The 26376-nt window shown below is 44.1% G+C and overlaps 1 protein-coding gene across 2 annotated transcripts; it reads left to right on the top strand.

Moving 5' to 3' along the window:
• Window positions 1–8021: 8021 nt before the first annotated feature.
• Mr1 (major histocompatibility complex, class I-related) lies at window positions 8022–25904 on the top strand. Of its 2 annotated transcripts, XR_005492204.2 has the most exons (7): window positions 8022–8212; window positions 16838–17098; window positions 17915–18190; window positions 22199–22474; window positions 23061–23182; window positions 24053–24157; window positions 25423–25466. XR_005492204.2 is itself a non-coding variant. In NM_001100635.1 (6 exons), the coding sequence occupies exons 1-6, from the start codon at window positions 8158–8160 to the stop codon at window positions 25479–25481; spliced, it is 1032 nt and encodes a 343-aa protein (NP_001094105.1). In that variant the 3' UTR covers window positions 25482–25904. The 2 variants fall into 2 exon arrangements, 1 of the variants encoding a protein (NP_001094105.1); NM_001100635.1 differs by lacking the exon at window positions 23061–23182 and having other exon boundaries at window positions 8158–8212; window positions 25423–25904.
• Window positions 25905–26376: the final 472 nt, after the last annotated feature.

Here is a 26376-nt window from a genome sequence, read left to right as displayed (position 1 = left end):
AGACCATCCAAACTCCCTTTTAGTATGCTTTTTAAAAAAATTGTGGTAAAATGCTTATAAAATCTATCATCTTAAACATGTCTGTGCATGTTTTTGTGTGTTTGATGATCCATCTGTGTTTGTGTGTGCAAATGCACATAGAGGCCTAGAGACTGATAGACAGTGTGTGCAAGTATATATAGATGCCGATAGACCGTGTGCAAGTGCACGTAGATGCAGATAGACCGTGTGTGCAAGTACACATGGAGGCTGATAGACAGTGTGTATAAGTGCACATAGAGGCCAATAGACAACCAGGTGTTATTCCTTGGGGATTGTCAACCTTGTTTTCTGAAACAGGGTCTCTCATCAGCTCAGACCTTGCTAATGAGATTAGGGGGTCTTCGAGCCCCTGGGAGAGTCCCACTTCTGCCTCCTCAGCTCTGGGATCATAAGCCATGCCACCACATCCAGTTTTTCGCACATGTTCTAGGATTCAAATGTGGGGGTCCTCATGCTTCTGTGGTAACTGTTTTTACCAACTAAAGTAACAAGCATCCTAGCTTTTCTCAGGCATGATGTAGTGTAGAGTGGCACAACCACTGCCCATGAAACAACTCCCCATTGTCGCCTTCTCTGACATCAACCATCCTTCTCCTGTGTCCCTGAATGTGACTGCCCTAGGTACCTCAGATGAGTGGACTCGGACAGAATCTGTCTTTCTGTGACTTCAAGGTTCATGTGCGTCGGAGTGCTTTGCAGAATTTCACTTTCAAAGCTGAAGATGCTCTGTTGCTATCTTTTTGTTTGCCCATTCACCCATCATGGGACAGCTGGATTGTTTTCACTTTTCGGTGTTTGTGAATAACGATGCTTTGAGCACAAATGTATAACTATTTATTCCAGGCCCTGAACTTGACTATTTTGAATAAATACTAGAATTCAAATTCCTGTATTATATGATAATTCCTTTAAAAAAGAAAGTTTGGAGGGACTGTTTACATAATGACTTTACCATTTCACACTCACACTAGTAGTTCACAAGGGTTCCTTGCCTATACTTGTTAGTCTCTAGACTGTTTAAATAACAGCCAACCCAATAGGGGTGAGGTGCTATCTTATAGTTGTGATTTTCATTTCCCTAACAATTAATGGCATTGAGATCTTTTCTTGCTTCGCTGCCATTTGTATAATCTCCTTTTTTTTTTTTTTTCATTTCTTTTTTTTCCGGAGCTGGGGACCGAACCCAGGGCCTTGTGCTTGCTAGGCAAGCACTCTACCACTGAGCTAAATCCCCAACCCCGTGTAATCTCCTTTTGACCTTTCAAATCCTCAGTCTGTTTTCACTGGGTTGTTTTTTGTTGGGTCTATGCTAAGTCCTTTGTGAAAGAAGCTAAAGAAGAAAAGGATACTATGGGTACAAGATGCTATACTTTTAATCATTACTGCAAACTTTAAAAATATTTTTTGTTTGTTTGCTTTATATGTACATGTGTTCACCTGTGTGAGTTAACATGCACCATGGGCATACAAGAGCCCTCGGAGGTCAGACAAAGGTGTTAGATGCCTTGGAATTGGAATTACAGGAGGTTGTGAGCTGCCGTGTGGGTGTTGGGAACTGAACCTGGGTCCTCTGGAAGAGCAGGAAGCATACTTAACCTCTGAGCCATCTTGTCCAGCCTAATAACCGTGGAGCCCTCTGGGTCATTCCATCTTAAATTCCATTGATCTGGCTGTAATTTTTCACCTTTCCACCCAACCACAGAAGTGTGCACACATACGTACACACTGGCCATGCTTTCTTTCCACTCTCTGGCTGTCATCAGTATGTCTGCTCTTGCCTTCTACGTGCTGCCTTCAAATGAATATGGACAATGTTAGTCAGCATACATGTTAAATACTAAAAAGTATGAGTAATACTTGATGGCCATTAGAAATGTTTAAAAGTATGTCATCTCAAGGGAATCACTTTACTAAAAAAGTCGGGTGGTTACATATGTACCGAAGCCGCTGAAAATAGAAGTTTTAAATATTTATTTTTTACAGCAAAGCAAGTACATGGGACTTTGTTTGGGATGAGCAGCGCCTAATTGTTGACACAGTGACATATTTACTATGAATGCTTCAGGCCTTCGCTTAGGCTTGTTACCATTCAGGTCTTACAACTTGTTAACCTGTTTACTCCAGTCTAAGTTCTGCTACCTCTCCTTCAGTCCTGGCCTGCTTCTTCCTCTGTGTCTGACTGGGAAATTCTCCCACATCTAACTCCCAGAATTCCTATCTGCCTATTCTCTCCTCTTTTGCAGTAGGCCACCAGATTTTTATTGACTGGTGGTGCTTTTACATACTGCACAATAATATTATTCCAACAAGCAAGGTAGGAACCAATTTGATTCAAAGAACCCACGTGAAGATGGAAAGAGAACTGGCTGTACAAAGTTGACCTCTGACCTCTACCATGTGCACCAGGGGCACGGGCACCCAAGCTCACATGCTCACAAACACAACGATAATAAACACAATTTTTAAATAGTGTAAAAGAAAGCAAAACTTGCTCCAGATTGAACCTTAAAAAGCAGTAAAGTTACACCATTAAATATATATGTCAATCCTGGGAAATATAAATTGAAAAGGACCTTACGAAACAGAATTAGAACATGAAAAAGAAGTTCCTTAGGGAGAGGGAGAGAGGTAAATACAGAAGGTGGGAAGAGGGTGTCTTAGAGTTTTATTGCTATGAAGAGAAACCATGACCATGGCAACTCTTATAAAGAAAAATATCTAATTGGGGCTGATTTATAGTTTCAAAAGTTTAGTCTGTTACCATCATCATGGCAGGAAGCATGGCAGCCTACAAGCAGAGCTGGTGCTGGAGAGGTAACTGAGAGTTCCACATCTGTGTCAGCAGGTAGCAGGAAGAGAGAGTGACACTGGATCTGGCTTGAGCATCTGAAACCTCAGAGCCCACCCACAGTGACACACTTCCTCCACAAGGCCACGCCCACTCCAATAAGGTCGCATGCCCTAATTCTTTCAAATGGTGCCACTCCCTACCAGCCTACAGGGGCCATTTTCAGTCAAACCACCATAGAGGATAAAGGGAAATTTCAGGATACAAGTAATATGATAGGGAAATGGGAAAGCGGAAGGGGAGGGAAGTAAACACAGAAGGAGGGCTGTCTAAAAAGTCTTCATCCCTCATTAAGAAAGCTTTCTCTTTGCAATGGATGGAAACCATTACAGAAAACCACAACTAATCAAAATGTAGACTTATGAAGCCTAGCCCTGAGAGATACACCTATAAAACACTCCCACACCTAATGCTCAGAGAGCATTACAGGAGAGGGGACAGAATGATGTTAAGAGTTCGATGATCAGGGAGTTCGCTATGAGACTGTGTCACCTAGTAATATTAGAGACTATACTCATAGAATCTCACTAACATGACTGCCTATCTTTTTTTTTAAGATTTATTTATTTATTATATGTGAGTAGTACCCTGTCTTTATCTTCAGACACACCAGAAGAGGGCATTGGATCCCACTACAGATGGTTGTGAGCCAACATGTGGTTGCTGGGATTTGAAGAGCAGTTGGTGGTCTTAACCATTGAGCCATCTCTCCAGCCCATGACTGCCTATCTTATATACAGTTTTACTTCTGTGAAGAGACACTGTAACTCTTAGAAACGGAAGCATTTAACTGGGAGCTTGCTTACAGTTCCAGAAGGTTAGTCCATTATCAGCATGGCAGGAAGCAGACCAGCATAGTGCTGGAGAAGTAGCTGAGAGTTTTACATCCCAAGGTTCTAGTGTCAAGCAGAGAGACACTAGGCCTGGTGTGGGCTTTGAGCCCGACCCCAGTGACACACTTCCTCCAACAAGGCCACACCTTCTAATCCTTCTAATCCTTGCCAAACAGTTCACCCACTGGGAACTAAGTAAGCAACTATATGAGCCTATGGAGCTGTTATTACTGAAAATACCACATTCTGCTCCCTGACCCCCCACAAGCTTATAGTCATACCATAACACAAAAAGTATTTAGTCCGACTTTAAACGTTACCAAATCTTTTATAGTCTCAACACTATTGAAAAGCCCAGTCTCTTCTGAGACTCAAGGTGATCTCTTAATTGCAACCCCCCGTAAAATCAAAATAAAAAAGTGGACCACATACAATGGCACAAAATATACCTTACCATTTCAAAAGTGAGGAAGGGGAATAAGTAATACTAGACCAGAGCAGGACCAAAATCCAGCAGGGCAAACTCCAAATTCTTCATTTCCATGTCTGATGTCAAAGTGTTCTTCGGAACTTCCAACTCCTCCCAGCTGCTTTATTTATTTACTGCAATCCGTGTGTGTGTGTGTGTGTGTGTGTGTGTGTGTGTGTGTGTGTGTGTCTCTCTCTCTCTCTGGCTGGTTTCATACCATGTCTGCAGATATCTTTGTCAAGTACCCCACCCTCCCACCCTCCCACCCCCAATAGCTCTGGAACCTCCATCTTGTGGTCTCCAACTCAATTCGAACTTCACCTTTATAGCTTCATGCAACGGCCTCTCCAGGCCTCCACGCAGGACTGTCTTGCCAAACACCTGGCCTCAGCTGCTTCCCTTAACCTTGGAGGAAGATTCTACAACCCCTTTCCTGTATCTTTCCTGAAGCTGCCAAGTGTTGCTGGCCAAGGCTGGAACCTGCCCCCCCCCCCCCCTCCACACCTTTGACTTCGTTTGCATAAACTTTCTGTTGTTGTTGTTTTCCTTTGCTGCTTAAGCTTTCTTTAATTTCTTTTCACAAGTTGGAAGCTTAGCTGGGTGGGGTCTTGCCCTGAGGTCACCACGCCCTTAGTTCCATTTAGCATTAGACTTTTCTTTAAACTAATTAAATCCTTGAGCTTGGCGCTTAGCTCCCACACTTCCAGGTAATCTTTTTCTTTAAAGATTTATTTAATTTATATAAATACTATATAGCTACACTGTAGCTGCCTTCAGACACACCAGAAGAGGGCATCAGATCTCATTACATGATGGTTGTGAGCCACCCTGTGGTTGCTGGGATTTGAACTCAGGACCTCTGGAAGAGCAGTCAGTGCTCCTAACCACTGAGCCATCTCTCCAGTCCCCCACTGATCCATTCTTAAAGCATCCATTTTTCTAGTCTAAAGTCACAAAGGTCTGTATTCCTCCAAATAGCAGCATGGTCAGGCCTCTCACAGCAACACCCCACTTCTGGTACCATCTTCTGCCTTTGTTACTGTTCTATTGCTGTGAAGAGATACTGTAACCAAGACAACCCTTATAAAAGGGAACACTTAATTGAGGGCTTGCTTACAGTTTGAGAAGGTCAGTCCATTATCACCACAGTAGGAAACAGACAGGCATGGCACTGGATCAGTAACTGAGAGATTTACAGCCTGATCCACAGGCAGCAGGCAGAGAGAACAACACTGAGTTAGGTGAGAACCTTTGAAACCTCAAAGCACACCTCCCAGTGATGACACACTTCCTCCAACAAGGCCACACCTTCTAATCCTTCTAGCCCTTCTGAAACAGTTCACAAACTGGGAACTCAGCATACAAACATATGACCCTATGGAGCTATTGTCATTCATACCAATGCCCAAATGTGAGCTGAACAAGATAACACCAATGAACTTGTCAAACTTGGTAGAGAAAAGAGCATGAAGTCTCAACCTTACACAAAGAAGCATAGGCAACCTGGACTGGGAAAGGCAGCCTTCCCCAGGAGAGGACACACAAGTTAGTTATCCACTGCCAAACAGCCCTGAAAACATACATACGGGTAACAGTATATCGATTGAACAAGTTATATTTAGGAATCTATATCTACATCTATATATCTGATAACAATTAGTTTTTAAAAATAAAAAGGCCATGAATTTGAAAGAGGGCAGGGAGGGGTATATGCGAGAGTTTGGAGAGTAAAGGGAAGGGAGAAATGATGCCATCAACGTATAATCTCAAAAATTAAAAAAGGGAAAAATATAAGTACTTGTAAAGTTATACCATTAATATGTATATCTCTTTTGGCAAATGTAAATTTGAGAAATAATTTACAAAATAGGATTAGAACATGAAACCCCTTTTTAAAAGAGAGAGAGAGAGAGAGAGAGAGAGAGAGAACCTCACATGCATATACCTACAGGCATATCCACAACAAAATCACCAAAGAAACATATACTAAAATATGTCAGGAATGGTGTTAGCTGCCTTCCCAGCCTTCACTAATTTGCAATTAGATAAAGTAATTTTAAGCTATGTACTCTTTTCATGCTTCCCTTTTTTTTTTTTTTTTCTTCTTTTTCAGAGCTGGGGACCAAACCCAGGGCCTTGCGCTCGCTAGGCAAGCGCTCTACCACTGAGCTAAATCCCCAACCCCTTCATGCTTCCTTTTTAACAACAGTACAGTATGCATTTGGGGGGACAAGCTATTAACAGAAAAAAAAACCAAAGGGAAAATAAATTGGTGTGGAAGGCAAGCATCATTGAGCAGTAACAGGGGTGTCTGGGAGGGGCACACGGGTGCCTGTATTTGCTAGATGAATAACCAAGGGAATAAAGCAAAAGAGGAAGGAAAGGGAAACAGATACAAGCCTCTGAGGAGTGGTCATCAGGTAACTTCTTTGAGTCTTTGTGGGGAAAGGAAGACATGCCTAAAAGTTGTCCATTCTCATAAAAATTAGGTGGCTGCAAGCAATATACATTTCCTCTCCAATAATTTAGGAGGCGGAAGTTCTGAAGACAGGCCTTATGTGGGAAAAACAAAGCAAAACAAAACAAAAACCACCAACAACAAAACAAAACATCAACAACAAAACAACAACAACAACAACAAAAACCAAACAAGTTTTGATACATGCATTCTTTCTAGAGGTTCTGGGGTAGGGCCTGTAACCTTCTCATTCCAGGGTCGGGAGCCACCCACACTCCTTGGCTCACCCCCATTTCAGCAATGCATCTGCTCTCACAGTTCCTTCTCAGATTCTGACCCTCTGCCTTCCTGTAATGGGGACCCTCGTGGTTATATTGGTTCTGGCAGATGGTCCAGGATCATCTCTCCATCTCTCCGTCTTTAAACCAACAGAACCTGCAAAGTCTCTTCTGTCATAGAAAGTGTGCTGTAGTTACAGGCTCTGAGCTTCCGAGTGGGCCATCACTCCCCTCACCACTGAAGAAAAACAGGATGTTTGATTCTCCTAGCCCCTCTTTGTGCATAAACAACCTCACCGAGTCTTTCAACAGTCCTGTGGAATAAATACATGGTAGATTTCTTTTCAAGTGGAAGATGCCCGACCATGGTAGAGATTCTGCCCCGTGTCAAAGAGCTGGGATCAAACCTCGGTCCCTGAACCCCAGCCAAAGGATGCTTGCCTGCCTCCCTGCCTTGTCTTCATTCTTCTCTCTATTCGGCTGTACTTCCTCTTTCCTGTTTAAACCTGTTCCCTAGCTCCCTGAACAGCCTTAGCTGCTGTTTCCTAACTCGTCATGTGCTTCTAACAACAATGTGACCATAGCTTGCTCTTGGAGATTGCTTTCCTTGAAAGATGAGTGGTAACCCTTCAGCATCTCCCACAGGACTTTTCTTCTCCCTATTCAGTGGGGATGTTTGGGACCTATTGTTCTAGGTAAACAAAAGTACAGGGAAGACAGACATAAGTAAAATATTACAGGACAATCTAAATGGTACGTGCTATCCGAGACGGATGGATGGGAAAATCATACTGAGCGGGGAGTTCCAAATCTTGGAACTCGGTGCGATTTTCTTTGTCCCTTAGTTAAAAATCTAAACTCCAAGAAAGAACCAAAGGCAATAAATTATCTGTGTTATTAATCTTTGCTTCCCTATACCTTTCAAGTAATTGAGCAACAGTTGGGAACTGGGTGGAAAGAAGCAAGCCGTGCCTGAAACCAACAAGGAGTTAAAGTTTATTGCTTTCATTTTGTAGGTCTCTATTCTCCCTAGCAACTAGTGACACAAGATATTTTTCCCAGTTCTTATTGGAGAATGCGTCCCCGCCCCGCCCTCATTGCTCAGTTACCAAATTTTCTAGTAAACCGGTAGAGTGAGTACAGGTTCTCACAAAAGATTCATCAGGGGCCTGTCACTATCTGAAGTTTAAAAAAAAAAAATGGGAAGAAAAGGACTTCAGTGGGGGTTGATGATGTTCCTGCTACCGTTCCTCACAGTATTTTTGGCGAAGCAAAGCCATACCCGTAAGTATCCCATGTACTCTTTGCTTCCAAGTGCATCGAGGGGTTCGCTTCCTAAACTTGTGGTGCAAGCTATGAAAAAGCCAGGGGCAAATCCACAGGTCCTTTGGACCCAAGATTTGAAGGGTGATGTACCAGTTGGCCTGCTGCCCAGACGTGTGTGCATGGATGCTAGCCTGTCCAGAAAGACTTCCCCCTGAGAGCTGTCTCCCCACTCTTCTGCTATACCCTTACTTTTCCTTCTGTTTCTCCTCTTTTCTAACAATGAGCCTTATACTAGGGACTGTAGTGAGTTTCAGGGGAGTTGAACAGTGCAGTCTGTCCATTCTTCAGGTCCATAGATATTTTTCCCTCCTCAGGACAAGGACTACCTGTAACAAAAGACGCAAGAAAGATAAAGCCACGCCTCCGAGCTTGTTTTCTAGGTGTAGGAAATATTCATTGATTAAAAACAAAAGTTCTGGGACTGGAGAGATGGCTCAGCGGTTAAGAGCTCTGGCTGTTCTTCCAGAGGTCACCCACATGGCAGTTCGCAACTGTCTGCAACTCCAATTCCAGGGGATCCTGCATCCTAACATAGACACACATGCAGTCAAAACACCAAAGTACGTAAAAATAAATAATAATTAAAATAAACAAACATTTTTTAAAAATCCTCCAAGTTCATTGTAGTTTAGGGAGCTTGTGTCTCTAGGGAATCCGGAGCCCTGTGTTGCCACAAACACAGGAGAGTCGGTGTGACACAAAGTACCAGACTTCGCTACTTCTCTAAGCAACTGCTGGCAAGCCGTTAGTGCTTCTAAACGTTAGTGGGTCTCTAGGTTCACAGAAGAATTACAGAACTTAGACCAGGCCGCCCAAGCTGCTGACTAATGCTCATGCCAGGAAGGAACTCTTTCAAATCGTCTGTGTGTTAATCCTACAAGTATTGATTGATAGCTTGCTACGTGCCAGCTGACTGGAGGAATATAACAACTGGATATGGATATGGTGATGCAAACTTACAATCCTAGCTACTCTAAAGGGGGGAGGGGATGGTGAGTTTGAGGCCAGTTTGAGTGGCATGAGAGCCTGCTTCAAAAAAGAAAAAAAGAAAAGAAAAAGAAACAAAGAAACCAACAAACAAAGATGAGGTTAGATGTTTCTTTGGCTTAAGGAGATTGCAGAACCTTCTGGCATAGTGATCAAAAGTGCAACATTTCTGCCTTTAGTCCAGTTGTTTCTGTGATACCTACCACTGGACTTCTGAGTACCCTGTATGTAGATAATTTGTGGGCTGTTATAGAGTGGGGTGCTGCTCTTTGCTGGTTGTTTTCCTCTGACCCCTCAGACGTGTTCCTGCTGTGTTGCTTTGTGTTCCGGAGGCGGATAGCTACAGACCGCATCACCCAGTCCTAGCTTCTGTCCTGGTTCACTTGGTAGGAAATGCTGGGAGAAGAGACAAGAACATGGAGAAAGGAGAGACTGAAGTTTGCTTTTCTTGCCCCCTCCTTCTTTCAAGGAGTCTCTGGCAGTAGCTCTCTGTAGTTCTCTGCAATGTGGGTTGTTTTCCCTTTTCTCTGAAAATCCCTTTTCTTTATAGTTTTAGCTTCCGCTGGGCTTCAGTAATTCTTATTTGCTGTCCGTTTCCCTCTAATCTTAGGGGTGAGCATGGTTTATTATTGTTGCTTCCTTATGGTCTCTCCATGGGACCTCTCTGGTAAAGGCTGTTTCCTCCCATGGTTCTCACTAAATGAACTTTGAGGGCAATGGCAGGGAAGGGATTTCAGATTTACAGAAAATAACTTAAGGTCTACATGATATTTGTGCCCAGTGTTACCCATAAACAGATACTTTTACACCATGGATGGATGGGGGACACAGGGAAGAGAAGCCAGAGCGTTTGAGAGGTAGCTCCAGGAAATGTTAAGATAATTCTCACATTACATCCAGCAGGTTCCTCACAGCAGCAGCAGCAGCAGCGTGGCTCACAGGTGATTGCGTCTGCTCCTTCCTTTGAGTTCCCATAGCTCCTCTTCACGGTTTTCTCAGTTCCTCAAATCTTCCCCTAGCTGCTCTTTTTACAGGTGGGAAGAGACGACTCCATTTTTGTGACCTCGTTTCCAACAGACACTTGATCGCTTCCTAAAAACATGATGTTTCAAAGTAATGTCCCTAAGACATTGAAGTCACCTGATTATGAAGTATAACACACTTGGACAATGACAATGAATTCAAATGTAAAACTGTGTAGTTGCAGAACTGATGTAAAAATTGGTGCTTTGTGCTTTTACCGTCCTTCTCCTTGCTCTTCATTTCAGCTGGTGTGAAAATGAGGTGGTGATATGTGTCTCGGTGATCAATATGGGACACCAGGCATGAGATTTCCCTTGCAAAGCTATATATAGTTCGTGTGTTTCATCTTGATATAATCAAAGTTAGTCTCTTGATGGCATTCATAATTTAATAGAGGAGTTAGCCCACTACATCAATCTACTTCATGAATGATGCTTCAGAGACAAGGACTGATTCCATAATCAGTTGTGTTAGTGTTAGAAGATATCCTTGTAGGCTATCTGCTTAGAAATGACCTTGACCTGGGTAGTGGTGGTGCATGCCTTTAATCCCAGCACTTGGGAGCCAGAGGCAGGTGAATATCTGAGTTTGATGCCAGCCTGGTGTACAGAGTGAGTTCCAGGACATCCAGAGCTGCACAGCGAAACCTTGTCTCAAACAAAACAAAACAAAACAAAACAAAACAAAACAAACAAACAAACAAAAAAACCCAAAGAGGAGGGGGGAGGGAGAGGCAGGAGAAAGCAGGGAAGGGGGAGGGGAAGGGAGATGGGGAGGAAGAGGGAGAGAGAACCTTAAGTTCAAATAGCTGGCATGAGAAAATATGGGCAATTAGATTTCAGTCTGTTTCCAAGGTGCTCCTACCCAGGTTCATGCCAGAGAAATTTCTCCAAGACAATGCTTCACTCCCCTAAGGCCCTCTTCTTCAAAATTGATATTGAATGTATCTAGTTTTGATAGATTTTTTTTAAAAAGATATTATTTATTTTATGTATGTGAGCACACTGTAGCTGTCCTCAGACACACCAGAAGAGGGTATCAGATCCTATTACAGATGGTTGTGAGCCACCATGTGGTTGCTGGGATTTGAACTCAGGACCTCTGGAAGAGCAGTCGGTGCTCTTAACCACTGAGCCATCTATATAGCCCAGATTTTTCTCTTAACTAGGGAGAACAGCTATCTATTCTTGCTTGACCACAATCCTCTTATCCTGGAGGACTGCTAAAAATTGAAGGAAGGAGTTCTAGATCAAAGATCAAATACATAGATAGCTCTTTATATAATGCTTTTATTTTATGAAGCTCAAATTGAGGTAGATTCTAGGAACATTATTTTCAATGTTTAAGTTTATAAAAAGAAAAATTTTTAAGAATACAAACATCAAATTACAATCCTCCAATATGCAAAGCATGCACCCACAAGGATTTGAACTCAGTTACCTGGAAGGAGCTTCCCCCACGGCCCCTCCTTCACTCTAGACGCAGCTCTGCTCAATGTTACCTGGTCACAGAAACCACTTCTGGTTGGTTTAACACATCAGCTCTCTCCACATGTTCTTCTTTCTCTCTGTTAGTTTTCTTTGCTTGCTTGCTTTTATTTGTTTTTGGAGACAGGGTTTCTCAGTGTACCCCTGGCTGTCCTGAAAGTCACTCTGTAGATCTGGCTGGCCTTGAACTCACAGAGATCTACCAGCCTCTGTCTCCCAACTGCTGGAATTAAAGGCTTATACCATCATACACACTAGTTTCCTGTTACAATTTATTATCACTTGACTTTGTATTATATATTTGTCAACTGACAATATCCCTTCTAGGAACTATCTCAGAGGACTGGTCCTTCATTTGTTCCTTATTGTGCTCCTGGCATCCTAGAACTGTGTTTACTGGAAATTCAGAAAAGAATAATACTTATAATGACATGAGATATTGGTAAGTGTTGAAAGGGTAGCCGTGAAAGAGTAACTGTTATGGTTTCAATAGGAAATATTCCTCACAGGTATAAGTGTTTGAACACTTGGTTTCAGATAGTGGCTCTGTTGGGATATTGTGAGTTTTAGGACATGGGACTTAGCTTGCAGACTTAAGGCTGCAGGGGCAAGAGTTGAGAGGTATAGGTTGACCCTACTTTTATCCCAAGCTCAGTACTTCCTGGCTGTGTAGTATGAGGATAGTGAACTGCAAGCTCCTTCCTCCCCAACTAAGCTAATCCCAGCTTCCATGCCTTCTCCACTATGGTAGACGACATCTCCTTGAGCCATTATGCAAATAAGTCCTTCCTGCCTTATGTTATTTCTGTCAATCAAATATTGCATCGCATCGATGAGAAAAGTAACTCATACAGAAAATTGGTACCAGGGGTGGGGTCACTGCAATGCTAAACCTGACTGCATAGTCTGTAGGATTTCAGAAGTGACTTGTAATAGTAATAAGAAAAAGTTTGGAGCCAAGGGCTAGCAAAACCTTAGAATGTTGTAACTAGAGCTTCATGGAATGTTCTGGCAGGGGGCAAGAGGGACTTTATCAGGAATTGGACTAGAGGCCGTTTGTGTTGCATTCTGTCAAAGAATCTGTGTCCTTCCTGTGTCCTGAAAACCCAAACAAGGCTGAATTAAAAAGCAGTGTAATTTGTTCGGTGAAGAAAATCTCCAGTCAGAAGTGTTCAGACTGTGATGGTCACTGTCCCTGCTTTTAGCCACGTTACAACAATAGACAGCCGAAAGTGAAGAAGAAATATTTGAAAAGTGTGTAGTTTGGCAGGGAAAGGAACGTGAGTACAGTTGTGGTCAAAGCAACTGTGGGGGAAAGCTCTGACAATTCATAAAGGTATTAGTACAATTAAAGAAAAATCTCACATCTCTCCAACCCCAAGATTTTGGATTTTGATCAGTGTTGGAACCCTTAAGATGTTAGGGACTTTTACAGTTGTAAAATGCTTCTTGTATCATGAGATGCCCATGGGCCTCATGGGAGGAATGTGAAACGTAGCCCCAGGTTTGTATACCCCAGGTTTGTATACCCCCAGGTTTGTATACCCCAGGTTTATATACTTACCCACTAGGTACTTAGCTGGTGCCAAATCTGGAGACGTTGTGCAGTTTTGGACACGGAACCTAGATAGCAGGCTTTAAGGGTAGGGGTAAGGGTTAAGGGTTAAGGGTTAAGGGTTAAATGTTAAGGGTTGTAACTGTCCAGCACACTTCTCGCCTGACCCCTCTGCTTTCTTACCGGAAAGATGTGAGGAACTATAGCACAAGCTCCAGCAAACCCAGACCAGACTGATCCCAGCCTCCATTTCTTCTCCTTTATGGACTCTACTCCATTATTACACGAGCCAAAATAAATCCTTCCCCCCTTATGTTTCTATAACATATTTCTCCTTAGGAACAAGGAAAGTCATTAATACAGTGGCTAAGAAGTCAGACTGTCATTCGTCATTTTCAGGCTCGCCGTAACAGCCAGTCACTTGACAGTTGTGGGAAGGGGCTAATGGTTTCTTCTGCGTTCAGAACCATCAACATCACTGCATGCTTTAAGGAGTGTCCAAAGGTTCTTTTTTTTTTCTTTTTTTAGGAGCTGGGGACCGAACCCAGGGCCTTGCGCTTGCTAGGCAAGCGCTCTACCACTGAGCTAAATCCCCAACCCCTCCAAAGGTTCTTTTAACTACTGGAAGAGGGCAACGATAAACTGCTCTTTGTTAACATGGCTACCCAATCAGAACCTACTACCCACCTAGGAAGATGTGCTTGAGCCTTAGGGGCAGGGGAATCGGAGACTGAAATGTGTCTGACACGAGGGGGCAGGAGAGAGCATTTTAGTCCAGGCTCTGGAAGGCTGTGACATCGGTTGAGAGAGTGTCTATTAAGCAGGGTTGGGTTGTCATAGGTGGAGAAGCTCCCTATGTGAGAGTTCAGATTTTGGTTTCTGGTTCCTTCACGGTGGCTTCTAAGGTTCCAAACTTAATTTAGTTAATTTGGAGCAATGTACTTAATCTCTCTGCACCTTCTATCTGTGGAATGGGACTGATAGGATCTATCATTATTGTGAGGGCCGGTGATGTAGCCCAATAAATAGAGTACTTGTCTAGCTTGTACAAAGTCCTGGGTTCAATCCCCGGTGCCACCGGAACCAGATTTGGTGACTTGTGAGGCAGGAGAATCAGTTCAAGGTCATGATTGACTACATAGAGAGTTTGAGGCCAGCCTGGGATAAAGGAGATCATGTTTTGTTTTGTTTAATTATTGTGAGGAATAAATGAAGCCAATATTTTTCTTATGGCACTGACCACATGGAACTTGCACCATTAACAGATAGATAGATAGATAGATAGATACATAGATAGATAGATACATAGATAGATACATAGATAGATACATAGATAGATAGATAGATAGATAGATAGATAGATAGATAGATACATAGATAGATAGATAGATAGATACATAGATAGATAGATAGATAGATAGATAGATAGATAGATAGATACATAGATAGATAGATAGATAGATAGATACATAGATAGATAGATAGATAGATAGATACATAGATAGATAGATAGATAGATAGATACATAGATAGATAGATAGATAGATAGATAGATACATAGATAGATAGATAGATAGATACATAGATAGATAGATAGATAGATAGATAGATAGATAGATAGATACATAGATAGATACATAGATAGATAGATAGATGATAGATTTTAATAGTTATGATGGAGGTGCCCGCTGCACTTTAGGGCTCACTGAAGATGCAACTGATCTGGCTTGATTTCCTTGCAGGATTTAACTCTCAGTGAACCACTCCTGCGAGTGTAGGGCTGCTGTCTTGCTGCACCCCATCAGTGCCTCTTTTGCGACACGTGTGTTTGTTCTGTTATGTAAAAAATGCCCAGTTATGCTGTCAATTTCTGGAGGGAAGAAATGCTACCTGGTTCATTTTCCTCTCTCTGATGTTGCCTTATAGCTTGTCCATGGTAGGTATTCAATAAAAACGAGTCTCTATGGATGAATGCCTGAAAACACATGTTCCATTGTTTTATATTCCAGTAATTTTCCTTAGATGTTTGTCAGAAATGGCCCAACTGCTAACGTACCAAGTTAAAGAGAGCTGGGGTGGCGGGGGGGGGGGTGAATGAACCAGCGTTGGTGTAAGAGATGCTCATTGAGTTGGGTGGACACCCCAGCAAGGCCTGGGAGGTTTGAGTAAACAGCAAGTGGCCTTTGAGAAGCAGTGTGACCGGCCCAGCTAGACAAAGGGCCAAATGCTAAGATCATAGATCTCAGCTCCACAAGTGAGTAATGCTGGTGACTCACGGAAAGGGGAGAACCCAACCTGACTTCATGATCATTGGAGCTAGAAGGGGATTGGAGCAAAAGGTTTCGAAATTGCCATTTGATTAGAACAATTTTAGTCTTTCCAAATGATTCAACCTTAATAGTTATATTAAATCTTTGAACATCTGAGCGACACATTCTGCTAAGATACAGATTGTCACAGGTCTGGCATGCTGTGAAGGGGAGTGTAACATGGACTTTTCTTCATCTTCCCTGTTCTGAATTACTGACTTCATATCTGTCAGTAGACATCCCTATATCGTGAAGTGCTGTTTTAGAAGCCCAGGTAAATGCCAGGTACGACTTAAACCTGTAGAGGCACCAAATGGGTCCCATGGAGAATGAAGACACATGTGGTGTCCTTAGCCACCATGAACACCTCTGCCAACCACCACTGCCCTCCCTCCCCTTGGCCTGCTCACCTCTTGACCCTGAGATCTCCTCCAAGATGTCACCCTCTCTACAAAAACTTTCCCAAGAGCCCACATTGACATGACAGCCCGTATCATGCTACCTTTGAGACCATCTTCCTTATCTCCACCACATTCTGCACTTCTTGCACAACCCAGGAGTTCATTTCAGTTTACTTTGACCCTCAGTGGTGACCGCAATCCTCATATTGATATTTAAATGGGAGAAAAAGTAGAAAAAAATGGTAGGAAGGTAACTACCAGGAATGGCTGGGTACAGCAAGGAAAAGCATGGTATTTTGAACGTATTTTCTTCAGGAGGCCTGAGCCTTAATAGCTGTTATGAGTCTGTTTAATCAGGGAAGAGGGGTGCACACCCCAATATGTGTAGGGGGAAGATGGTAGAATGATGATCTTCAATTATCAACCCAGAGGCTTTACTAGTAATACAAGGGGGTTGAACTGCAGGGTTTTCGTTCCTTCAGAGGCTCTGAGGTCTTCTCGAGGCACAGTGCCACCACTTTCCCGTCCCTACATCCACCAGGTCAGGGAATGGCCTCTGGCCCTTCCCTCAAGACCAGAGCATCACACCATATGCTACTTACAACCGGAGGTTACCCGTAACCTTCATGTAACCTTCGGTCATATGGCTGAAGTCTTTCCAGGTTGTAATTCCTAGGACTCTATAGTTGTGTTGGATAAAGTGGGATGAGTACCATGGAGTACCGGGCTAGGGCACGGGTGCAGTGATGCTGTGGAAAGGTTGGTCATTACATCCTGTCATCTATGACTCTTAGCAGCTTCCTTCCTTGCCTCCTCCTCAGGGACCCACTCTCTGAGATACTTTCGTCTGGCTATTTCGGATCCTGGCCCTGGAGTCCCTGAATTTATCTCAGTTGGGTATGTGGACTCACACCCTATCACTACATACGACAGCGTCACCCGACAGAAGGAGCCAAGAGCCCCATGGATGGCGGAGAACCTGGCGCCTGACCACTGGGAGAGGTACACTCAGCTGCTAAGAGGCTGGCAGCGGACCTTCCAGACAGAGCTGAGGCACCTGCAGAGGCACTACAACCACTCAGGTGTGACTGCAGCAGCGGGGGATGAGCACACCCCCTCACTGGCTACTCCCCAGAAGAGCGCCCCTGGGCTGTGTATGGCAATGCCACTGGTTGCTTATATCCTCTCTAGCCTTTGGCAAAACTTTGAAAACGAGGTTGTTCGTTGTGTATTCTCTGTTCACCATCTCCCCTGTGGCTCGTTCACACTGACCTTCTGTGGAAACCCCTTATCCCTTGCCCCCATATTCCTATCCCATTGGTCCCTTTATCCCTTGTCCTATATTCCTATCACATTGGTATTCAACAATCTTTTCTTTTCTCATTCTAAATTTGCTTACCTTGGGACTCAACTTCTGATGGCTTCATGATTTGTTTATTTCTTTTTTTTTTTCCGGAGCTGGGGACAGAACCCAGGGCCTTGTGCTTGCTAGGCAAGCGCTCTACCACTGAGCTAAATCCCCAACCCGATTTGTTTATTTCTACATGGAAACTTACGGTATTAATTGTCCCAGATACATTTCTAGCCCCTGCATATCTCTTGCTCCTATACCGCACTCAGAATAGCTATGAAATTTATCAATGAATCATCCCAAAGATAGGATAATTCCTCAAGGCAGGCATCACTGTGATCCTTTGGCATGCCGTAGGTGCCTCACCAATGTCTGTGAGTAGGTGGCTCTGCAAAACAGGAACCTTCGGGAACCCAAATATGCAGGCCTGTGTGGTGGTGTCTTCTGAGGCAAAGAGTTCTTCCAATCATGCTCCAGTCGTGCCACTTGAGAAGCCTCTCTCTGTCTCTGTTTAAAGCCATCTGTCCATAGCCTGTGTATGTTTCAGGGCTTCACACCTACCAGAGAATGATCGGTTGTGAGTTGCTGGAAGACGGCAGCACCACAGGGTTTCTCCAGTATGCATATGATGGACAAGATTTCATTGTCTTCGATAAAGACACCCTCTCCTGGCTGGCTATGGATAATGTGGCTCACATCACCAAGCGAGCATGGGAGGCCAACCTGCATGAGTTGCAATACCAAAAGAACTGGCTAGAAGAAGAGTGCATTGCCTGGCTAAAGAGGTTCTTGGAGTATGGAAGTGATGCCCTAGAAAGAACAGGTAATGGGCAGAGAGAGCACCTCGTTCTTAACATCCTTTAAAAAACACTGGCTCTGTGTCTAACTTCCTCTTCTGCAGGTGATATTCACCCTGTGCTGAAATCCGTCTCTTGGTTGGACTGTTCTGACCTGTAACCCCCCAAGAGAACTCTCATTAGTTATATTTTTAGCAGCATCTTGACAGGCCTTAGCAGTTCCACTTGTCTTGACAGAATGTAGTGCCTCCAAGGGCATCTCTATGGAAAAAAGTCCTCTCCTGTCAGTGAGAGGCCGGGAAAAGCTTCTGGAAGTGGGGCTGTTGCTGCAGATTATTTAAGAAGCAAGGGTTCATAGAATCCCTGTGTGAGTGCAAAGCTGGCCCTATGAAGAAGAGCCTTGGGAAGACAGGTTTTTCCTTACTTGAGGATTAATTCTTCCATTCTTCTGGGAACAGAGTTTATCTTCTGCCATAAAGGGATGATCCCATTGGTCAACTTCAGCAGCGTGTAGAACGGTGCATGTTGGATTGGATGATTCAGAATGTTTCAGGAAATCCCTGAATGCTACAGACCCTTTCTCACCCGAGTAATGGCCAGTCTGGGGGACTTTCTAGAGATGTGGCAAGCCCCAGATTGGGAAGAAGGGTGTGGACTGTGGTTATAAACGTGTGCTGCCCTTCTGGGTGGTGGTAGCTCCTGCCTTTAGACTCAGCACTCAAGAGGCAGAGGCGGTTGGATCTCTGTGAGTTTGAGGCCAACCTGATCTGTAGACTGAGTTCTACCACAGCCAGGGCCACACGGAGAAACCTGGTCTCCAAACAAAACAAAACAAACAAGATAACCATTGCTATCTGGCTAAAATGTCCAGGTTTTGGAGGCAGATGACAAGAGTCATCTTCCCTAGGAGCAGAATAACTACAATGGGCTCAATGGTTGCAGTTGACAAACCCATTTCAAACAGGTTCACGTCCTATTTGAAAACAAGAATCAGAGCAGCACAGGGACCTAAGAAACCACAACCAATCCTTGAATGCCGTTCTCCAGGGTGGTGGTGGGGTAGCTGAAGCTAAGAGCACAAATCTTACACCCTCACGGCTTCTCCATTCCACAAAACAGGTTACTACCGTCTCTGAGTACTTATTGCCTAAATAAATAAATCTCAAGAGAACTGGCCTGAGTCGGATGCATGTGGCCTCGTTAGCTAATCGCTGTGAACATCATCGGGAAAGACTTCAAAGATTAACAGCGGGTAACAAAGTTCTGGCAGGAACACAGCCAAAATGGTCTCATTTAGGAGATTCACCCAGGGCTCCTTTACACGGGGTCGTGACATGTCTGACCGAGTGCAGCATGGAAACGCCACTGCTCTAGCTTGATCCGAGGGGCAGGAAGAGGGGGCATCCACTAGTAGAGCCCTGCAAGAGTTGGTGGGGCTGAAAGAAGGTCCTGGCTCCCGGGAGGTGTGGCAGCAGAGGAACATGCCCAGGGCAAGACTGCCTGTGCATTGAGATTGGTACTTTCGTCAGCTCACTGCTCTCTGGCTGAGGCTGTCCAGCTGGGAACCAGGAACAGAGAAGCTAGAGTTACTGTGTGAAGGCCTAGACAGATCACAGAAGGTCAGAGACCGGATCCAGGGGCTAACACGGAGCCACAAACTGTCCCGCACCGGATGCAGGGACTACCCCAGCCGTTCCGCACTGAGTGACGGTTGTAGGGGAGGAATTAGGATGAGTACCTCACAGGAGCCCGTGTTCCAGAGAGTTCTGGTAATGTCTCAAAATACGATGTTGTTTGGCAGCAGAAGGAGCCTCTCCTGTCAGGAAAAAGTGAAGCTTCTGGAAAGTCGGTCAGCAAAGCCCCAGTCTCAAGTAATAGAATGTTGCCTTCTTTCCAGGAAGTATGGAAGATCACCGGTGTGCCCGAAAATGCTTGCTAAGCCTTAGGGCTCTGCTCTCATATTGAGTGTGACTGTCGCCTGACTGAAGAACGTCTGGTAACCTAAGATCTGGTTAAATTCTATCACAGATCTTGGCTGCCCTAAATCACTAAGGATGTTTTAGGCTGAGTCTCAGCAGATAGGAAAAGGGTGTTTACTCTCTGACTGGGGTATGTTTGCCACACAGCTGGGTTGGTTATTTTCCTCTTTGCTGTGAAAGAATGCCTGAAACAATGTAACCTAAGAGCAGGGAAGACTAGTCACAGTTTCAGACGTTTGGAGGCATCCTGGTGGGAAGTGTGTGGTGAAGCAGTTGACTTCTCCGTTGTGAGGAAGCAGAAGGATGGAGGAAGAAGCCAGGGACAAGATACAACCTCCAGGGATTCGACACAGTGACCTGATTCCTTTAGCTTGACCCCACCTCCTAGAGTTTAACTCTCAAAATAACACTAACATTTAGAAAGCCTGGATTTAACACATAATCCTGTGAGGGACTTTTAGATTAAAAGCACATCAATAGCATCAGGAGTTGCCTGGCCTGCTGCTTGTCTGAATACAGTTCTGAGCAAAGGTAGGAAAACTCAAGCCCAGGTGCTAAGAATTGAGATTTAGAGGTTACCAACGAATTCTATTGGTTCCACTTGGAGCAGAAGCTCTTGGAATCAACCAGGAGGAACCTGGGCTGTGTAGGAAGGGTGTGGAAGGTTTGACTCAGGTGCACGTAGTGTATGTACGTGTAGTTCTCATTCCCTGTCTTGAGTGTCATAATGGTGTCGACCTTTTGGTCAAAACCCATGTCTTGGGAGATAGATTCATTTCTTGCAGGTATAGTTAAGAAAATAGTAATAAAATAAAAATAAATAAAAATTAAAAGTATCTCTTGGCAATGTTTTATTTTAAATGTTGGAAAGTCTTTTCCTACAACTAAATTCCATGCCTCAGGTGAGAGACAAGGAAGGTTTGTCTGAGATGGAGGCTCTTCCCTATATCCACAAATGTCAGACACTGAGGTAGAGATGAGGAAGGAAATCTCACAGATGACCAGGAAGGTCCTCCAGACAGTGTGCTTGGTTTCAGTTTGGCTTTATGACCAGTTTCAGCTGGAAAGGTTAAGATAACACCATATGGAAAATGGACACGTGATGTCATGAGGCAGTAAGATCAGCAGTGGTGACTGGTGGTGAGTAGGCTGAGCATAGTGGTACCCATCTGTAATCCTAACATTTGGGAGGCTGAGGGAGGAGCGCCTCAAGTTCATCCTGGGGCATAGAGAGATGATGTCTCCTCTCTCTGTCTCTGCCTCTGTCTCTGTCTCTGTCTCTCTCATCACTGTTACAGCTCTTCTGTATCATTAATTTCTGTAGCTTCTTTGAGGGCACATGGAACGACAATGTGTGCTTGTATTTGATTATAACCACCAGAATACTACTCTGATAGCCTGGGGTAATCCAGAGCTCCCGTTGGCCTGAATTGGCTGTGTGTTTTTATTGTCAGTAAGTGCAGAATTGAGATCTGTTGCATTCTAATCTCCAATCTCTAGGTGAATTACTTATCAAGAACAATCATTTACATATTTTGTGACTTACTTTTCCTTAACACATATGCGTATTTGTTTTGTTTTGTTGTTTTATATGCATTGGTGGTCTGCCTCTATGTCTGTGTGAGAGTGTTGGATCCTCTGGAACTAGATGGAGTTAACAGACAACTGTGAGCTACCATGTGGGTGCTGGGAATTGGACCCGGGTACTCTGAACAATCAGACAGAGCTCTTAACCACTGCACCATCTCTCCAGCCCCCACATAAGGGTATTTCAAAGGTGAACAGTAAGCAACTTCAATACACTTTCCAAGTACTTGATGCTAATGCCTTTTTTCCCCTTAGAGGACGAAAGTGCCTCAGCTGCACGTATCCTTGCCTGTGGCACAGGAGGAAAGCTGCAAAATCCAGTTTGTTGCTGATGAATCTGGGTTCTGGTTCATTCTCAGCTTTAGATATTTCTTGCAGCAAAGAAAATTAACTGGAAAACTCTGCGTTTGAACACGGTAAGTTCAGTACCCAAGACCCTTCCGATTAACTGTGGTTGCTTCTCTCTAGAACATCCAGTAGTAAGAACAACTCGAAAGGAAACGTTTCCAGGGATTACCACTCTCTTCTGCAGAGCTCATGGCTTCTACCCACCAGAAATTTCCATGATATGGAAGAAAAATGGGGAAGAAATTGTCCAGGAGGTGGATTATGGAGGGGTGCTTCCCAGTGGGGATGGAACCTATCAAATGTGGGTGTCGGTTGATCTGGATCCTCAGACCAAAGACATTTATTCTTGTCATGTGGAGCACTGTGGTCTCCAAATGGTTCTGGAGGCCCCTCAGGGTAAGTATGGGGGTGGTGGCTGTCTGGGAAGATAGTGAGGAAAAAGGTAGAAAGTTTTGAAGACTGTAAGGAAGGGAGACTAGGTCACCACATGAGTCACCACAGGCTTCACCAGGTGGTGGTACAATGGCAACTGCTTTGTTTGGTTTTGGAGACAGGGTTTCTGTGTAGCCCTAGCTGTCCTGAAACCTGCTTTGTACACTAAACTGGCCTTGAACTCACAGAGATCCACCTGTCTCTACTTCCCGAATGCTTGGATTAAAGGCATGGATAACTATACCTGACTTCAATCTCTATTTGTAATTTTAAATTTTTTTATTTTATTTTATGTGTATGATTTTTTTTTGCCTGCATGTATGGCGTGCACCACATGTGTGGAGTGTCCACAGTGGCCAGAAGAGGATCATTGAATCCCCTGGACTTAGAGTGATAGATAGTTGTGAGCTACCATGAGTGCTGGGAATCCAATCTAGAACCCCTGGAAGAGCAGCCTGTGCTCTTAACCACTGAGCCATCTCTCCAGCTCCAGGATTTATTTTATTATTTTTATTCATGTGTGTATTCGTGTCTCTGTGTGCCAAACAAGTTCAGAAGAAGGCATCGGATCCCTTGGAGCTGGAGTTACGGATGCTTGTGAACTATCCCAGTTCCCCCATAAGAGCAGTCAGTGCTCTTAAGGGGCTGAGCCATTTCTCCAGTTCCAACAAGGTTTGTTTCTTTTAAGATTTATTTATATGAGTACACTGTAGCTGTCTGCAGACATACCAGAAGAGGGCATCAGATGCCATTACAGATGGTTGTAAGCCATCTGGGATTTGAACTCAGAACCTCTGGAAGAGCAGTCAGTGCTCTTAACGTCTAAGCCATCTCTCAAGCCCCCACAATGGTTCTTTTCAATCAGCGTTCCTCAAAGTGTTCAGTTCCCACACTCTTCTATGTTCTTATGAATTACTGAGGACCTTCAATAGCTGTCATTTGTGCGTGTCATCCCTGTTGCAGTTTACTATATTACATATTACATTTTCTAAAAGTAGCCAGGTGGTGGTGGCACATGCCTTTAACCCTAGCACTCAGAAGGCAGAGGCAGACAAGTCTCTGAGTTCAAGGCCAGCCTGGTTTACAAAGTGATCTCTGAGACAGCCAGGACTACACGGAGAAACCCTGTCTTGAAAAAAAAATAGATAGATAGACAGAGATAGAGAGAGAGAGAGAGAGAGAAAGAGAGAGAGAGAGAGATAGTCAGGCAGGTAGACAGACATACAGAACTGCGTGGTAGAAGCACATACCTTTAACCCAGCACTGGGGCCTTAGGGTAGAGGTGGGAGGCAAAGGCAGATTGATCTCTGAGTTTGAGGCCAGCCTGATCTGAAAAGTGAATTTCAGGGCATCTGGGGGTACACCGAGAAACCCTGTCTCAGGAAAGACAAACATAATCAAATAGAAGAAGGCATAAGCACATATCTATGTGCCATCAGATGGTGACTGAGAAGTGACGATAGCCGGGTTTCCTGTGAACACCACGGCACACTTAATGCAGACAGCAGGAGCAATGTGGAGGTGTTTCTCATTTCCTTACAGAATCAGGAAACACCCTTCTAGTGGCAAACACGATCTCTGGGACCATAATTCTCATCATTGTCCTGGCTGGAGTTGGTGCCCTGATCTGGAGAAGAAGGTCACGAGGTGAGAGGCATACAGGACTCTTGGGAGATGCTGCTAGTGGTCTTGCTTGTGGCAGCTCCTGAGACTTCTGTTTACTGGACCTGCCACTTGAGCTCAATTTAGAAACAGGTTGACCCTCATGTTAGAATGGCATGAGGGCCTGGGACAACTTTCCCCCTCTTGTAGAGAAAACACCTGTTAATTTTCCTGGTTGTCTTAGTTTGGGTTTGCATGCTGTGAAGAGACACCATGACCAAGGCAACTCTTTTAAAGGACAGCATTTAGTTGGGTTACACTTCAAGAGGTCCAGTGCATTATCATCATGGCAGGAAGCACGGCAGGGGGCAGGCAGACATGGCACTGGAGGAGTGGATTGTTCTGCAGCTTGATCAGAAGGCAGCTATGAGAAGTCTGTCCTCCAGGCAGCTAGGAGGAGGTTCTCTCTCAAAGCCCACCCCCAAAGTGGCACACTTCCTTCAACAAGGCCACACCTACTCCAACAAGGCCACACCCCTTAACAGTGCCAAGTTCTGGACCACGTACATCCAAACCACCACACCATTCTTCTATCCTAATTATATGAAAGTCTTCTTTCTTTGAAATTCATTTTTCAGTACGTGAACTGCTTAAAGGTGGATACCTCTGGAAAAATAGGACTTGAGATAAGGGAAGGAGGAAGGAGGTATGCTTTTGATAACGTAGATAATAAATCCATTTATTTAACATGTACGAGAATGTCTGTTGTGCTTTAAGCACCATAGTGGCTCCTGGGAAACAGCAATAAAAAGACAAGCAAAAGCCCATGTCATGGAGCTAATGGCATAGTCTTGAAATGTCATTTTCTATTTCTGGTTTACTAGTTACTCAAGCTGATCACGACGAATATTACTGAAACCTGGATCAGGGCTCAGAAACCAGGTGGTCAGGGGCTTGCCTAGCCCCTTGATGCTTACTTGAACCCAATTCAGGGGATACTGTCTGTGTATGGTATTAGGTTCTAGTCAGACCCGTCCATTTGCTAGTGGGTAAGTGATGTTTCCATAGTGAATAGAGTACAATATGAATCCTGAACACATCAATACATACATCTCAAGAAGAAAGTTCCTGCTTTTTCTCTTCTGGAGTTTGTAAATTTTGAGTTAAAAAGTGTCAAGTTCTAGGAGAATCTTGAGAAAGCAAACTAAAACTGTCCGTGGCTGCTTCTAAGGTTTTGCTGAGTATTGACTAATTTTTGAGCAGTAAGGAAACTGTACACATAACTAACTAAAACCTTCTTTTCCCTTCAGAACCAAAAGAAGTCATGTACCAACCCACCCAAGTCAATGAGGGCAGCTCTCCCTCTTAGGAGCCATGGTCTCTGCTCTCAGGCACCCACGTGTCTCAGCCAAACTCCTGACACGGGATTGTAGAATTGAGCATTTGTGACAAGAAGATAAGAGCTACAAATTTGTCTTCGTTCTTTGGCTCCAGAAGAACTGTCAATTTTTAGGCTCTTGATAGACTTAAAACATAGTTTGTCTCATGACCCAATACCTCCCAATATTATATTTCTCAATGGTGATAGATTAGAGTCTCAGAGCAGCAAGCAGCTTTCTCATCCAAGATGTTTTCTAAAATGTCACAGACTTGGCTCTTTTCTCTGCTCTCTTACCCTCTTCAACCTTTATCCCTTTTCTCCCCATTCCCTATCCCCCTTCCCTCCCGTGCTCATGGCTGGCCTTTACTTCTCCCCTCTTCTACTTTTCTCTCATTAAACCTTTCCACGTGGAAAAAAAATGTCACAGACTTGAGCATCCAGCCTTCAGTTGACATCATGCGCAAGTTCCCATTCTACCACAAAACGGCCTTCTGCATTCATTTTTCCCTCATGAGAATGTCTGCCATGCAAGAACATTGACCATCATGGCTCTCATGACTGAGAATCCGTAAGTAGGGTCGAGCCAGCCCATGAAGGCAACCAGCGAGTTTCTACAACAGCTTTTGAGTGGACAAGTCACTATACGCATATCCTGGCCAAGGGGAAGCAGAAGTACCCAGCTCATGGTGGCTCTGCCAGGAAGCATGGAACATTAGATGTTTGTTTGGCTGGCTCTACGGCAATGGCTTCCTTCACTTTTATTGTTTCTGTGAGAAGTCAGAACAATAATTAGCAAGCTGAGTGTGAAGGGAATCCTAAAGCCCAGTACTCAGGAAGCTGAGGCAGGCGGGTAATATGTTCAGGACTAGCATGAGCTACACAA

Source organism: Rattus norvegicus, chromosome 13 (assembly GCF_036323735.1).
Source record: "Rattus norvegicus strain BN/NHsdMcwi chromosome 13, GRCr8, whole genome shotgun sequence".
NCBI classification, from domain to species: domain Eukaryota; kingdom Metazoa; phylum Chordata; class Mammalia; order Rodentia; family Muridae; genus Rattus; species Rattus norvegicus.
Note: the sequence above shows the minus strand (reverse complement) of the source record. Positions and strands in the feature narration are given on the sequence as shown.

What these genes read in the sequence shown, in the direction of transcription:
- Mr1 (NM_001100635.1), top strand. Translation starts at nt 8,158, where the DNA reads ATGATGTTCCTGCTACCGTTCCTCACAGTATTTTTGGCGAAGCAAAGC. An exon ending in GAGGCACTACAACCACTCAG is followed by an intron (nt 17,099 to 17,914) that starts GTGTGACTGCAG and finishes TGTATGTTTCAG; the next exon opens with GGCTTCACACCTACCAGAGA. An exon ending in GGTTCTGGAGGCCCCTCAGG is followed by an intron (nt 22,475 to 24,052) that starts GTAAGTATGGGG and finishes ATTTCCTTACAG; the next exon opens with AATCAGGAAACACCCTTCTA.